General features: G+C 42.5%; 1 protein-coding gene across 1 annotated transcript in view; it reads left to right on the top strand.

The window, feature by feature from the left end:
• The window catches only part of grid2 (glutamate receptor, ionotropic, delta 2), a gene marked incomplete at both ends in the record, with an annotated part of 751,979 nt that overhangs the window by 583,634 nt on the left and 153,502 nt on the right, over window positions 1–14,843 (top strand). The window contains 3 exons of the mRNA XM_080434189.1: window positions 1,397–1,498; window positions 8,753–8,950; window positions 12,442–12,754. Coding sequence (XP_080290315.1) covers window positions 1,397–1,498; window positions 8,753–8,950; window positions 12,442–12,754 — 613 coding nt within the window. The remainder of the gene's footprint in view (window positions 1–1,396; window positions 1,499–8,752; window positions 8,951–12,441; window positions 12,755–14,843) is intronic.

Genomic DNA, 14,843 nt, shown 5'->3' with positions numbered 1-14,843 from the left:
CTTTGATCTCTGAAGCTAAAAACAATATTTTATTAACCCATTCAATCCGGGAACGCATGTCATTTTAAGATTTCTTTGGCCGTTCAAAAATAGCAGAGTGACGCGCTATGAGCTTGTAGATCTGCTATTTTATATCGTGAAAATTTGTGCAAATCTTTGAATATATATATTTTTAAGCAAACATTGGTAAAATATTTTGTTCAAGATTTTTCAAAAATAGCCAAAATTATAGAAGAATAGCTCAAATCTAAAATGACACAGATGCGTTCCCGGAGTGAATGGGTTAAAAGCAGAAGGCTGTTCGTCGACACAGAAAACAGGGTTTGGGACTTCAATAATGTGGTCCTGGGGATAGGATTGGAAATATGATGTAATTTGAGAGACACAGTGGTCTAGCCCCAGATTGACGAGGGAGCTTTGAATAAAAGTCATGCGGGCGAGTAGTTGGGGGCGCGTGCCGCATGGGCTCTGGTGCCTGGTGCCGGTCCCCGTTTCTGCTCCCGGGCACTTCCTGTTTCCTGTCTTATCTCCACTGTCTCCATCAATAAAGGCTCAGAAAAGCCAGACAAAATGACAAAAAAGAAAGACAGAAAGAATACAATGTTCTGTAAACAGGCTTCATGCGTCCATGCATGATATCATTTTGACCATATACATTATTTCTACAAAGCTACTGTATGCAATAACGGTTGGATCTGAAAGCCAGCAGTTAGGGCTAAGTTTCAGGGACACTGGGACACAGGCCGGTGCGTGAACCGGCAACTTCTCGTATGACCACTACTGGTTGGCGAGAGGTACTGCCTGAAGGTCAAAATTCAGCCTCTCCCCTGAGCAAGCAGACATGCTCTATTAGTTCAGTGGTAAAAAATGGCTGCACTTGTGCGGGGGACCTGGTTTCAAATACCAGGTAGGACATAAAGGTACAAAGTGTAGGTTTAATTCTCTAAATTGTCTCTCATGATCTATTTTATTAGCCTGGAAACCAGACGAATCTGCCTGTGCAAAAATAAAAAATAGCCCATTTGGTTTGGCCCCGCTCGGTTGTGATTGGATTACCCTTCCCCCGAAGTTGTAGGGCACCAATCAGGGCCCAGTGTGCAAATATGGGGCAGGCTTTTCTTTTCTTTTTTTTTTTTTTTAATTCGCCCCTTGGAAATGCAGGTTCCACACAGATATTCCAGACTAATAACTACGCACTACGCAGTGATATTAGTCTGGCCATGCCAGGCTACTATTTTATATGTATTTGCTAATACATATATTTTTTTGTACATTGTACAGTATGAAAGTAAATTTGCTTTGTATGCATTAATGTGCCTAAATGTATGAAAGGTCGAAAACCCAATAATTCTGGACCTATTCAAAATATTTTGTGTTTGTGTGTGTGCTTTTATAGCTGGCAACATGGGATCCAGTCCACGGTTTGAACGGCACGCTGTCAGACAGGAAACTGGAGAATAACATGAGAGGAGTGGTGCTTCGAGTAGTTACTGTTCTGGTGAGTACAACGTGTGTGTGTGTGTGTGTGTGTGTGTGTGTGTGTGTGTGTGTGTGTGTGTGTGTGTGTGTGTGCGTGTGCGCGCACCTGTGCATGCTCTACTACTCGTATCTCATCCACCCGTCCCTATATGAATTCAAAATTAGGTGTGGACCATTTCCCAGACCTAGACTATAGGAACTACAATGTCTTTATATCATTTTTTGCTTCGTGAGAAAAGCAGTTGGTGGAATTTCTGACATTTTTGGATACTTACAGTGTGCTCAACCTCAATCCTTTACCCCATCATTCCACCACTCTTTCTGTCAAGAGGGGGGGGGGGATAAATACGCGGACAGAGACAGAGTGTTGATGCAATCGAAGGGGTGAGTGCGAGGCACAAGCAGGCAGGAAGTTGAGTTAACTCAGCATGCCTGTCCATTTCATAGAATAGAAGGAGAAGATGAATACCAACAGATTTGTTTGAGATTCCAGCTTCCTCCCTGTCTCGCCTGCAGCATCGATTTGAGCAAGTCCCTGGAGTGCGTTAAAGATTCACAGCCGTAAATTCTTCATATCCCAACCTTTGAAGTGGGAAGTAGGGAAGAAATAGATGATGCCAGACATTTCTTCTGGACTATAGCTTCCACCAATGGCTTCTTTCCCTTCTAATTCTTTTTTGATGTGAGAATTTTCATCACAGTCACAAGGGAAAAGGGCATGGAATGGTTCTTAACACTGCCAGTATTGGCATTGGTGGCTTGTGTACTGTATGTGTAGCTGTGCACACATAGCTACATGACAGCATCCATGCTACACTGACCAGAGTCCCCCAGGGCTCTCTACTTAGTCCGCTCACTTTTCCCCCTCCTCTACTTCATACATGTGTCTCTTCCCTGAAAATAGCCCACAACGCGCCACGTTAAGGCGCGTTATGGATTATATATCTATCACTTTCTGACGCGTTGTAGGCTTGTAAGATGTGCTATTTTCGGGGATTCTTCGCCTATTATGACATGCCCAGAATAGAGAGGCTAGGGACCTCTCTCTCTGTCTTTCTTTCTCTCTCTCTCACTCTTTCTCCCCCTCCCTCCCTCCCTCCCTACATTTTATCATATCTCTAATATCTTATCACTATGCATTTGTGTGTGAGTGTTTTCCCAGTTGACTAACACCGTTTAGAGAGTGCCTCCAGACAGTCTTAGTGTGAAGTATCCAGAGTGTTGCCTAGTTGGTCTGTGCTATTTGAGACTGGCTGCAAGGTACATTCTAATCTGTGTTTTTGAACATGCATTATAACATGTTGACAACATGATGCAGACAACAATTGCATCTATTTATGTATGGATGTTTGTGTGGGCATATGGCATGAGAAATTGCATGTCTGCATAATAGTGTATTTACAAGTTTGTGTGTGCGGGTGGGAGTCTCTGTGTTTGTACCATCATAAGTTTCTTCTACATTGTCTTGTCACTTTGTGAATGGGATGGCCATTGCGACCTTCATAGCATGCTCTGTAGTGTAAGTTACAGTATTGTTCTGGTAAGAGAAAACATAAGCTGCCCTCGTCTAAACAAATGTGACTTGACCCCCATTTGTGAGGTCCTCACAAATAGTGTGTGTGTGTGTGTGTGTGTGTGTGTGTGTGTGTGTGTGTGTGTGTGTGTGTGTGTGTGTGTGTGTGTGTGTGTGTGTGTGTGTGTGTGTGTGTGTGTGTGTGTGTGTGTGTGTGTGTGTGTGTGTGTGTGTGTGTGTGCGCGTGCGTGCGTGTGCGTGTGCGTGTTATGATTAGAATAAGTTGGTTAGGGTAAAGTTTTGGTCATGTTTAGGGAGGGATTTGTTTTGTGCTAAGGTCCATGTGGTCATCACAAACACATTGGATTTGTACAATATCATGCAAATAATTAAAGTATAGAGTACACAGTAAAATCCTCATCCTTATTTTTACACTTAAAGGTAGGGTAAGTGATTTTTTTTGGTTAAAACAGAAAGTATTTTGTTAAAAGGTTAAAGCACTATATTCTGATAGTAATCATTGCTATAGAGTGTTTGTTCAGTAACAGGAGTCTCCCCGTCTCTCCAGCTCTTTAATAAACAGAAAATACATTTTCCGGTAGGTGTCAAAATCTCAGCCAATCAGGAGAAAGTTTTATAGTGTTCCAGTTCCAATTTTGCCTGCTCATTTCTTAGTGTCATCACTTCCAATTTCACTTGTTTAATCTATATCCTGATTGAGTTCTCTATCCTGATTGGATAACATTGGAAATGAAACTGAAACGAAAATGCATTTTCTGTTTTATAAAGAGCTGGAGAGACATGGCGACTCCTTTTACTGAACAAACACTCTATAGCAATGAGTACTATCAGAATATAGAGCTATTTAACACTTATTTTAACCAAAGAAAATCACTTGCCCTACCTTTAAAATGAGTGAATATGTACTTGATCGACATATTTGCTGGGAGCTCAGTTCCATCTATACCATGTAGTATGTAGCCTACTGTACAACACACACAAACGCACACACACGCACACTAGCGCTCTCTTCCTCTCTCCAATCAGCTAGACTCTTATGTTTATGGATTTGTTAATTGGTGATGAGATCTCAACACTATAAGGGCCAATGTCTCTAGATCAATGCTATTGATCAGACTGTATTGGCAGGTTAAATGGCCACTGTAGAGGTAACTCTATAGTCTATCCCTATAATGATGTGTTTATGGCTTTCTTTGTCATTGGTCCCAGTCCCACAATGCAACACATACCTTTTGGACCACAGTAATGTGGGATATAATGGGAAATTAAAATGAATTGTGTAAATAGAAAATAGACCTGACCAGTAAAGTGAAAGAGAGGTCACTCAAAGGTTTGTCTCTTTCAAAGTCTCTTAACCCATTAAGACCTGGAACTGTCATTTTTAGATTTGAGCTAAAATGCATTATTTTACACTTTGGGCTATTCAAAAATAGCAGATTTACAAGCTCATAGCGCGGCACCGAGTGCCGCGCTATGAGCTTGTAGATCTGCTATTTTTGAAAATTCGTGAAAATGTGTGCAAATCTTTGAATATATATATATTTTTAAAGTGAACATTTTTAACTCAAATCTTTGCTTCTGGGGGTCCCTGGAACAAAATATTTTGATGGGGGTCCACGGCCAAATACATATTATTTTTGGGGTCCTTGACATGAAAAAGATTGAGCACCACTGATATAGAAACAAACGTTTTTCAGAAAACTGTTGAGATTTAGGAGACATGTAGAATTGGCTTCAGGTCTCAATGGGTTAATCTGCATGGTTTCCCCATGCTGAGATAATATTGCCCTGCAAATTCCCATCTGCCTCAGGCGGAGACTGCGAGGGAAAATTATTTTTTCAAACCGGTTCACAGCTCCACCACAGAGACTTGACAGAGTTACACGAAACACATTTCAGACCAATTTCCCTGGCGAATCCTCCCTAAAGCCTGATTCATACTTCGTTGCACGGCGGTGTCGCGTGCCGAAAATAGCCGACCTACAAGCTCACGACGCGTCGCAAATGAGCTTGTAGGTCTGCCATTTTCGGGCGAGCGGCATCGGAACATAAGTCAGTCTTTATTCTGTCCAAAGACGACGGCACTTGACACAGCACGAGCCGACGCGTGGCTCAGTGACATTCCCACGAGAGCGCTTCAGAAGCCATCGCTCCGTCTCAGTGGGAAATTGCATGTTCCCAATCATGTCTCCAAAAAACACTTGTGCTGCATCGAGCTGAGAGGAGACTGGAGATAAATTGCCACCAATCGAATTCGTGGAGAAGGCAGGAGGAGAAAGGGGGATGCGGGTCGGTGGGGCAATGGAATGGAAGCTGGTTGAACAAAGGGAAGAAGGGAGAGAAAGACGAAATGAGAGGGAGAAGGGTAGCGATATTAAAGGAAATTATGGAGAGATGGACAGGCACGGGGTAGAGTGAGGGAGTACTGTAGGTATCCCAGACATTATTTGTAGGGAAATTGTGTGGCTAAGGTGGCATATGGTAGATTGGAAACCTGGAAAACTACTAGACATTATGTTCTTCTGGTCCTTTAGGTGCATCTAAATCTGGTAAAATATCATACACAGTTTCACTACAGTGTGTGTGTGTGTGGGGGGGGGGGGGGGGTTCGTCATTTTGGATGGATGGAAGCTTACACAATATACAATGACCCCAAGGTCGTAGCTGACTATTATGTTCAATGTGTTATGTGCTTGTGTGGGTGTCCAGAGAGGATTCCTGCGGACTTGCTGTATGCACTGAAAGCAGACATGAAAGTGTTTTTGTGGAGAAACCAACAAAGACAACAGTTTTGTTTATGCATTTGAGCATTTAATGCTTTGAATCCCACTATTCTAAAATAAACCATTAATCATTCGTCCATAATAGTTTAAAATGGTTGAATTGTCCGTAGATGTCACAATAGGATTCAACCCCTCTTGCACCTTAAAGGACGAGTTCACCGATTTTCAACCTATCTTCATATAATTGGTCCTCACTAATACTCATGATAAAATGGTACGATTTTTTTCTACTCGGTCTGTGTTTCAGAGGAGAGCTGTGGACAGTTCAGAGTCCCGTCTACCAGTGACATCATCAATGGGGAATCCAAGCTAATAGAAACTGCAGGCTTTCTATTGGGAAAAAAAATCATGCCTAATGATGATGTCACTGGTAGACAGGTTTCTGGACTGTCCATAGCCCTCCTATGAGACACAGACCAAGTAGAAAAAAATGGTACCATTTTATCATGAGTATTAGTGAGGACCAATTATATGAAGATAGGTTGAAAATCGGTGAAGTCGTCCTTTAACCACTTAAACCCCATATGGTTGAGTCCCTCAGGGCTGTGTCTTTTCTGTGGTCAATAATTCATATTGACCAGACCTGTAGAGGGCGCAGTGGAGTAAATAAAATACGTCTCACAGACATATTTTATTTTCTGCCCAAAAAGTGTATTATACAGAGAAGGTGGGGTGCTGAGAGGCTTCCCACCCTTTCAACAACACAAAACAGCCTTTTTTTATTTTACTACAGTTGGAGGCCTGGCAGGGCGTTAGAGAGAACTCACTAATGCTCTGGACCAGGGCTAGGGTTTAAGTGGTTAAAATGGGTGCTTTGACTTTCCACAGTACATTTCAGTGTTTTATTATACTTTATTTCTTTATGAAGCAGCTTAAGTTAGATACATGTACCATTAACAGATGCATTACAATTGTATGTATAGAGTTTGTACCTTACAATTTACGATTTAGGCATTTAGCTGACGCTGTTAATCCAGAGCGATTTACAGTAAGCAAGGAAAACACGAGGTAATACATAAAATGCATAGAAAAAATGGTAATCTAGGATCATAGGTAAACCAAGAACCAATCATCTTGGAAATAGGACATAGTAATCTAGGATCATAGGTAAACCAAGAACCTATCATCAGTGCCTTGAAAGATAACAGGTGTGTGTGTGTGTGTGTGTGTGTGTGTGTGTGTGTGTGTGTGTGTGTGTGTGTGTGTGTGTGTGTGTGTGTGTGTGTGTGTGTGTGTGTGTGTGTGTGTGTGTGTGTGTGTGTGTGTGTGTGTGTGTGTGTGTGTGTGTGTGTGTGTGTGTGTGTGTGTGTGTGCGTGCGTGCGTGTGTGCGCGCGAATCTGAATTTTCCTAATAATAATGAGCAAGTTGACCTAAACCTCGTTGTGGGAAATCTCCCCAAAAGGTTTATTCTGAACGTGGCATGTGTTTCTCTGAAATCTGGCAGCCTTGCCTTGGGCACTTCCTCCTCCCTCTGGCTAAAAAGGTACTATTTAAAACCAACAGCAGAAACACACATTTTCATAAGTCAGAGATGTGTTGAATCAGTCTCAACTGCTAAAGACTAGTGGGCATGTTTGACCACTGCTCCCAGCTCTGGGCTCCCTGGGCCTTGGCACTGGCCGTGGTGCTGAATGCTCCAATGGGCTTTGGTTGAGTGTGTTACCACAGTCTATGACAGAAGAACTGGATGCTCGACTGTGGGACTTTGATGTGCTTGTTTGTGTGTGTATGTATGTGTCCTTATCTGTGTGTGTGTGTGTGTGTGTGTGTGTGTGTGTGTGTGTGTGTGTGTGTGTGTGTGTGTGTGTGTGTGTGTGTGTGTGTGTGTGTGTGTGTGTGTGTGTGTGTGTGTCAGTGTGTCTGTGTGTGTGTGTGTGTGTGTGTGTGTGTGTGTGGTCCAGTGCACAGTGGGTGGTGCCTTGATTGATGGATGCCTGTGGCGAGAGAGGGACTTGGCATGCATGTCCACTCACCGCCTAATAGCTTATTGAGCGGCTGGAGCTAGCAGGGATTAGAAACCACCAAGTTAATGTGTAATACAGTGCGTGTGTGTGTGTGTGTGTGTGCATTTATCTGTGTCTGTGTGTGTCTAATGTGCAGCCAGTATCCAGTCAATAACACACACACAGACCCTCATAAATCTGCCAGACATATTGGCCTGAAACATTTCACTCATCAATAGGGATTTATTAACAAAGAGAAAGCCAGATAGTGTGGGATGAAAGAGCGAAAGCTCTAATTGTCTAAACCTATAACCTTAAGTCTTATTGAGGAGAAAAATCTGCTATTTGTCCTCAGTGTCTGAGATGATTGTCCTTCAAACTTCCCTATTCTCTAAAATAAAATACATTAAAAAGAATTACATTAAAAAACCTCTGTATTATGTTAGAACATTATGTAACATTTTGCATGTCATTATAGGTGGAAAGACTTTTTTTTTTTTAAATGTCAAAAACAACAGAACTACAGGCTCACATCGAGTCGTGATGCAACGCGTTGTGAGCTTGTAGATTGGCTATTATCGTTATTCATCACACAACAATTAATATTTGTTTTGGTTGAAAACAACACTTAACCACTCAAGCCCTTAAGTGGTCAAGTCACACATAAGTACGTACAGTACAATCAAAAATCAAGTAAGATATATTTTCTGCACACTGTCGGATAATGTTAATCAGGGCCGATACACATTGAACAGTAACTCAATAACACAGCATTGTCCCAAAAAGCTGCACTGTTTATGCTGTAAATGTCATGTTCATTTCAAGGGAATTCACATTTTGGGTTTTCTAATGTACAGTAACGGTTGCGACTTCCTTGAGCAACTTGCAATAATTGGTATAGTTACAATATGCACTGAACGTGCATTGAATATTAAATTCCATTAGTCGTTCCAGAACATAAATATAGGTAGATCATCTGATTGACTAACTCACCAATGGGTTTTCCTTTTAGGAGGAGCCCTTTGTGATGGTGTCGGAAAATGTTCTGGGAAAGCCGAAGAAGTATCAGGGTTATTCTATAGATGTCCTGGATGCCCTCTCTACCTACCTCGGCTTTAAGTATGAGATCTACGTTGCTCCGGACCACAAATATGGCAGCTTGCAGCCTGACGGACAGTGGAATGGACTGATGGGAGAGCTAGTCTTTAAGGTGAGAAATTACGTGCACACACAGACATACAATTGTGGGTATTTTTCAGTGGTGGAAGTACTCAGATTTGTTTTACAATTGTTTTTAAAGTAGCAATAATTGGATTCATTTGTATACTCTCAATGTTTAAATGAACACTCAGGATTTTACTCTGTACAGCACTAGTGTAGGCAAGCACTGACTGCATGCACTAGTACTTCACATTTCCTCTCTAATAGTAGTTACACTGCCACAGTAGAAATAGCACCTCCCAAATGGGTATGAGAGAGAGAGAGAGAGAGAGAGAGGGTGAGACAGATATACACAGGAAGAGAGAGGGGGCGAGGGAGAGGAAGACACGGACAGAAATGAGAAGAGTAGGAACAATGAGAAAAGTGGTGACATTTTATACCGCCGGAGGTCACCGCAGTATTTTCAGGCCCATTACCCATAACCCTCCCCCTTGCTGTTTTTCCATTACTTAATGTTCCAGACTGTCTCTGAGAGACACAGTAAAATCCAGAGTGTTCATTTGTTCCATTTGCACACTCTCAAAGTTACATTTATGCCAAGGATTTTACAGTACGTATATAACTAGGTACTGTTTCCATGAGTGGAGCTGTATACAGCAGTATGCAGTATGTGCCATGCACCTTATTATAGTTAATTCTCATATTCCTTTTCCTTCATTACTTACAGGTATGGGTAAAAGAGAGATAAACAAAGAAATAAAGGGCTTAAAAAGTAAGAAAACAACAAAGATGCCATAAAGCCATAAAAAGATGATTTTGAGTTCTTGAGTTTGTGTCTGGTTGTGAATTGGTACTGGGTGTGTTTCAATATATTCTCCACACACACACCCTGAATCAGCCCACGAACGCACGAAGCGACAGTAAAAAGCCTTAAGCAAATATGTTGCATTATCTATGCCCGCATAAATGCCAGCAAAGGACATAAACACTAAACAACGTGTGAACACACTTCAGGTTCATATGGCATCGTCACAGATTACGTGCAACAATACACACAAGTGATCGCCTGCAGCAAAGTATCACTTCATTATGTTATATAATGAGAGGTAGCAGTGTCTTCTATGAGAATAGCAATAATAGCCAACACTTAACCAAACCTTGCTAACTGTTTAGCCTTTTTATTATTCAGCACTACCAGCTGCAATCCTCTTACAACCAGCCTAAGTCAGGTATTTGAATGTAATGTTGCAGAGTTATTGCAGTTTGTTTTGAACATACCAGGCTTGACCAAGTAATGTTTGTTTATTTTCAAAGAAGACGGTAGATCATGGAATATGTCCATACTGTAGTTAACAGATCAATAATTATTTCAGGCTGTGCTAACAGTATGTACCGAAAAGGGGGATGAATACAGGCTGTATGTATTGTCCTGTCCCTCTTTGCTCCCTGTGCATGTCCTCCACACCGGCACCAGAAAATAACAGTTCTACTGTAGCACTGGTCTCATCTGTGTCATTATACATATAAATATAGTACATCAAACACAACCAAGATGACAATTAATTGATGGAGAGAGATAGCACACACTTTGTCCACTGTGTCTGTTGCCAGAAATGTCAAAATCTGTGAGACAAATGATATCAAACCATGTTGAAAATACACAGCGGAGAAACAGACAGAATACTGAGTGGACGGGGTCTAGCTTTCAGAGCTCAGAGCCGTGTTCTGATGCAGTATTTTAACTTTCGTCATTGCCAAACATTCTTCGGTTTGGCAAGCCCTATTGAAGCCGAAAAAGGTTTGTCATCAAAACATGGAGACTCATGTCATATATATATATATGTTACAGGGAAATTGGCATTCCAGGGAAATTGAAAGGGGTACGCTTGTTTTCACCGCCCCTCAGGCAATTCTGTAGAATCAACGCTAGAGGGCAATGCAAGCCAGACATGAGCCCCACACCACACACGCACGCATGGACAAACGAGCACGCATGCACAAACGAGCACGCACACACGCATGCGCACGCGCACACACACACACACACACACACACACACACACACACACACACACACACACACACACACACACACACACACACACAGCCTCATTCCATGCAGTTGAAGCACAAGGGGGCGGGCCTGGCGGGCTATGTTAGTGCAGTGAGTGGCACTTGGGGCAAACGCAGTCCCCACAACATCATTTACGATTCTGTGCCTATCGGTACATAACTCGGACGGCGCTTAAGTCGACTAGCAGACCATCGGCCGGTCGTCGCGGGCACTCGCGCCTGGAGGCGCTCGGGCGCGACTCCTCGGCCTCAAGGTCTGCTAAGTCGGCGCGCCTCCGTCATGGTCCAAAACTATACTTTATCAGCGAAAAAAAAGTAATCCGTGGTTGTTTGAAAAAGTAATGTCCCAAGCGGGAATCAAACCCCGGCTCCCAGTGGTAGTGGGTGGGGAGTCCAATGATTATCGAAGTGCGCCACTGAGGCTTGTACTAGTAGTGTAAAGTAACAAAGTAGATTTACTCAAGTACAATTTTGAGGTATTCGTACTTTACTTGAGTATTTCTCTCATATTATCCATTTTATTTTCAGCGTTCCCCTAGCGTAGCTTCCTGGTTGCTATATTGTTGTTGTGGTCGTCGTCCTCGCATCAAAGCCCCGCCTCGCAGCACCGCCCCGCGCCTATAAAACTAGCGCTCCCCTGTCAATTTCCCTGGAATGCCAATTTCCCTGTGACATATATATCCTGTAATATATGATATGGCACACGCACATACGTACGCGCGTGCGCACACACACCATGCTGGTGTGTCAGCCTACAAACATCCTGCAGGGATACTGTCTCAGTATTCTTCTTATGCAGTGTAAGTGACAATTTCTGCCCATTTAAGCATTTTGTTTCCTCACCCAACTGTGAAATTAGCAGATTAGCTTTAAATGTACAATCACGCAATGTACACATTCTCTCTCATGCGTGTGCGTGCACACGCACGCACGCACACACACACACACACACACACACACACACACACACACACACACACACACACACACACACACACACACACACACACACACACACACACACACACACATACACACACACACACACACACACCTATCATACAAGCAGCTTAAATTATGACTATGGCACAGCCATCTACAGCTGCTAGCCAAGCATTGAGAAATGGTAATATTTTAATTAACTATCATTATTTCTGCATATTAGCATAGCATATTTTTTCCTGGCAGTCATAGGATTGCTTGGGTCAACTTCAGCCCTCCCACACGCAAACAATAAAAAACTGCTGTTCGCTTTTCCTTAGAATGACAAGATTTATAGACGAAGATGTGCACACATCTATTTGATACCCGTTACTCAGGCACACTTACTGTACAAACTCTTTATTACCTCATTATTAACTGTCTGTCATTGTTCACGCCATGCACACTACTAAATCATCTTTCTGAATGACCCCCCCCCCCACCATCTCTCTTTCTCTCTCTCATCATGCTTCCCACCGCCCATAGCGTGCGGATGTGGGCCTGTCAGCATTGACCATCACCCCAGAGCGGGAGAGCGCCGTAGACTTCACCACACGCTACATGGACTACTCGGTGGGCGTGCTACTGCGCAAGGCGGAGCGCACGGTGGACATGTTTGCCTGCTTGGCGCCCTTCGACCTGTCACTGTGGGCATGCATCGCCGGGACCGTGCTGTTGGTCGGCATCCTGGTGTACCTGCTGAACTGGCTGAACCCGCCACGACTGCCCATGGGCGCAGTGTCCTCCACCACCCTGTACAACTCCATGTGGTTTGTGTACGGGTCCTTCGTCCAACAAGGTGAGTGGACTCTGGGTGGGTGAGTGCATGGTTGAGTGAGTGTGGGTGTGTGGGAAGCGAGTGGTTCTAAGGATAATTCCTTTTAACAGATCCGTTCATGAAAGTCCTTGCGGTCTTGTTTCCAATGAGGGCCTATGAGCAATTAGGGGTTAAGAGTCTTGCTCAGGGACAAAGGTTCTCAAAGGTTTTGGGCTTCAGTAGCCCCTTTTCCTGATTTCTGAATCCAAGTACCCCCTTTGTAACATTTTTGCTGTGAAAACGGCAAGAGAAAACCATAGCTACCATACTGTATGATGCTATGAATGTATGATAATCAAATGTTGTAGAATATAACATTACAATATGAGGAGTGAAGGTGGGGGGGGGTTATGTACTGTAGGCGCACACAAATAAATATGCAGGCCTGGATTTATGGATGGACAGGTGAACACCATCGATTTTCTTTAAGTCTTTTAAGTCTAAGAGAAAACTGTGCGCTCAGCCGAATGTTCTTCTGTATTTCAATGGCAACTCTCCTCAGAGTTGCCAATGAGAAAAATTGTCGAATGCGTGTATTGACCTTTTGTGTTTGAGCGCAATAGTCAAATGAGGGGGGAAAAGAGACGAGAGTGATTCTGTTCCAAATGGGGAGAGCTGAGAATAATTACCGCACCGGGGCCATCTATTTGAGAAGTTTCAGAATCCATTTTGGCTGTGCTCAGGTGTAGAGATCAGACAATAGACAGGGAAAGGATTTAAAGTTTAATCAGTGCAGGAATAGAACCACTGGGCCACTGTGATAAAGGGGGAGGAGAGGCAAATGGAAATTATAGTTGTTGCGCAGCAATCGGATGGGGACGGGCCTTTTGAGGAGGAAGAGGCAGAAGGAGAAAACTAGCAAAAGGAGGAATCACAAATAAGAGTTTCAATCAGCAGAATTGTCTGGATCAAATTATCATTAAACCTTGAAGTCATGTATCTCTAATGTCATCACGTCTTATAGTTACCCAAGCTCTGCTACTCATGTGTTCTGTTGCCGTTGCAATTCAAAGGTGAGCACAGTGCCAACTGAGCTACCCATGCACACATCATGTTAGTTGCTGCTCATTTACTGTACTTGGATTTTGTGAAGAACTATAACTAAGCAAATGTAAAAGTGTATTGTTTATGGGAATATTATGCAGTTGTAAAGCACTAGACTGGAGTGAGTAAGTGAGTGAGAACGTTGTGGCAAAGTATTAAAAAAACAGAAAACTAAAGAAAAAAGACACCAAGAGGAAGTATTTACTTACTAGCTACTGCTTGCCTGACGTGAATGTGAGAAAAGTCCATGCAATCAAGCAAATTAATACAGCTGTCGAATTGGTAGAATGCTGATGGATTGTGGGTATTGTCGTTTGACTCTTTATGTACAGTATGTAATGGCAGATTTCACACTAAAACTCAATGTTTGTACTTTATAGACAACATGGAGTCACCTTCTTAGAATGATGGCCCAAGTAATTTTTTTGAGGAAATGTATGTTTTTGCCTAAATCAGCTCTTCGTGACACTTGACACTTCTGATAAAATCGCCTATATCCTTATTTAAAAGATCATGCTGTTCCCACTCCAGTAGTATAATGGCCTATCTCAAGAGTGTGACCTAGGCCTTTTATGGCCTAAGTCACAAAGACAATGGGCCCGATTCACTAAGCTGGTCGTAAATGTAAGTGTAAAGATGGGTGTAAATAAAATGTCTAAAGGAGGGTGTATTTTCTCTATGCTAAAACCAAGCTATTTACACTCAAAATATGGGTGTAAACAGCTTAGTGAATCGGGCCCAATGTGACTCACATTGTCTTGTGACTTAGGCCAGAAACATTGCCTAAGTCTGGAGTAAGTCAGTTACTCCACAAATATTTTGGCCTAAGTCAGGTTTACAATTACCTAAGTCAAAACACAAATTGGCATTGGCAAGTCATTTTATCCTCTTATGTTACTTAACTGACAGACTGTGCTATTTGTATGTCAATAGTCATATATTGTTATTAAACATTTGAGTGAAATGATTAAGAAATATCATATAGGTTGTTTTTCCCTTTCTCTTAAAAACTTTTAAAAATTACAAA

The sequence above is a fragment of the Gymnoscopelus braueri genome (genome assembly GCF_963280865.1).
Source record: "Gymnoscopelus braueri genome assembly, chromosome: 7".
Classification (NCBI taxonomy): Eukaryota; Metazoa; Chordata; class Actinopteri; order Myctophiformes; family Myctophidae; genus Gymnoscopelus; species Gymnoscopelus braueri.
Note: the sequence above shows the minus strand (reverse complement) of the source record. Positions and strands in the feature narration are given on the sequence as shown.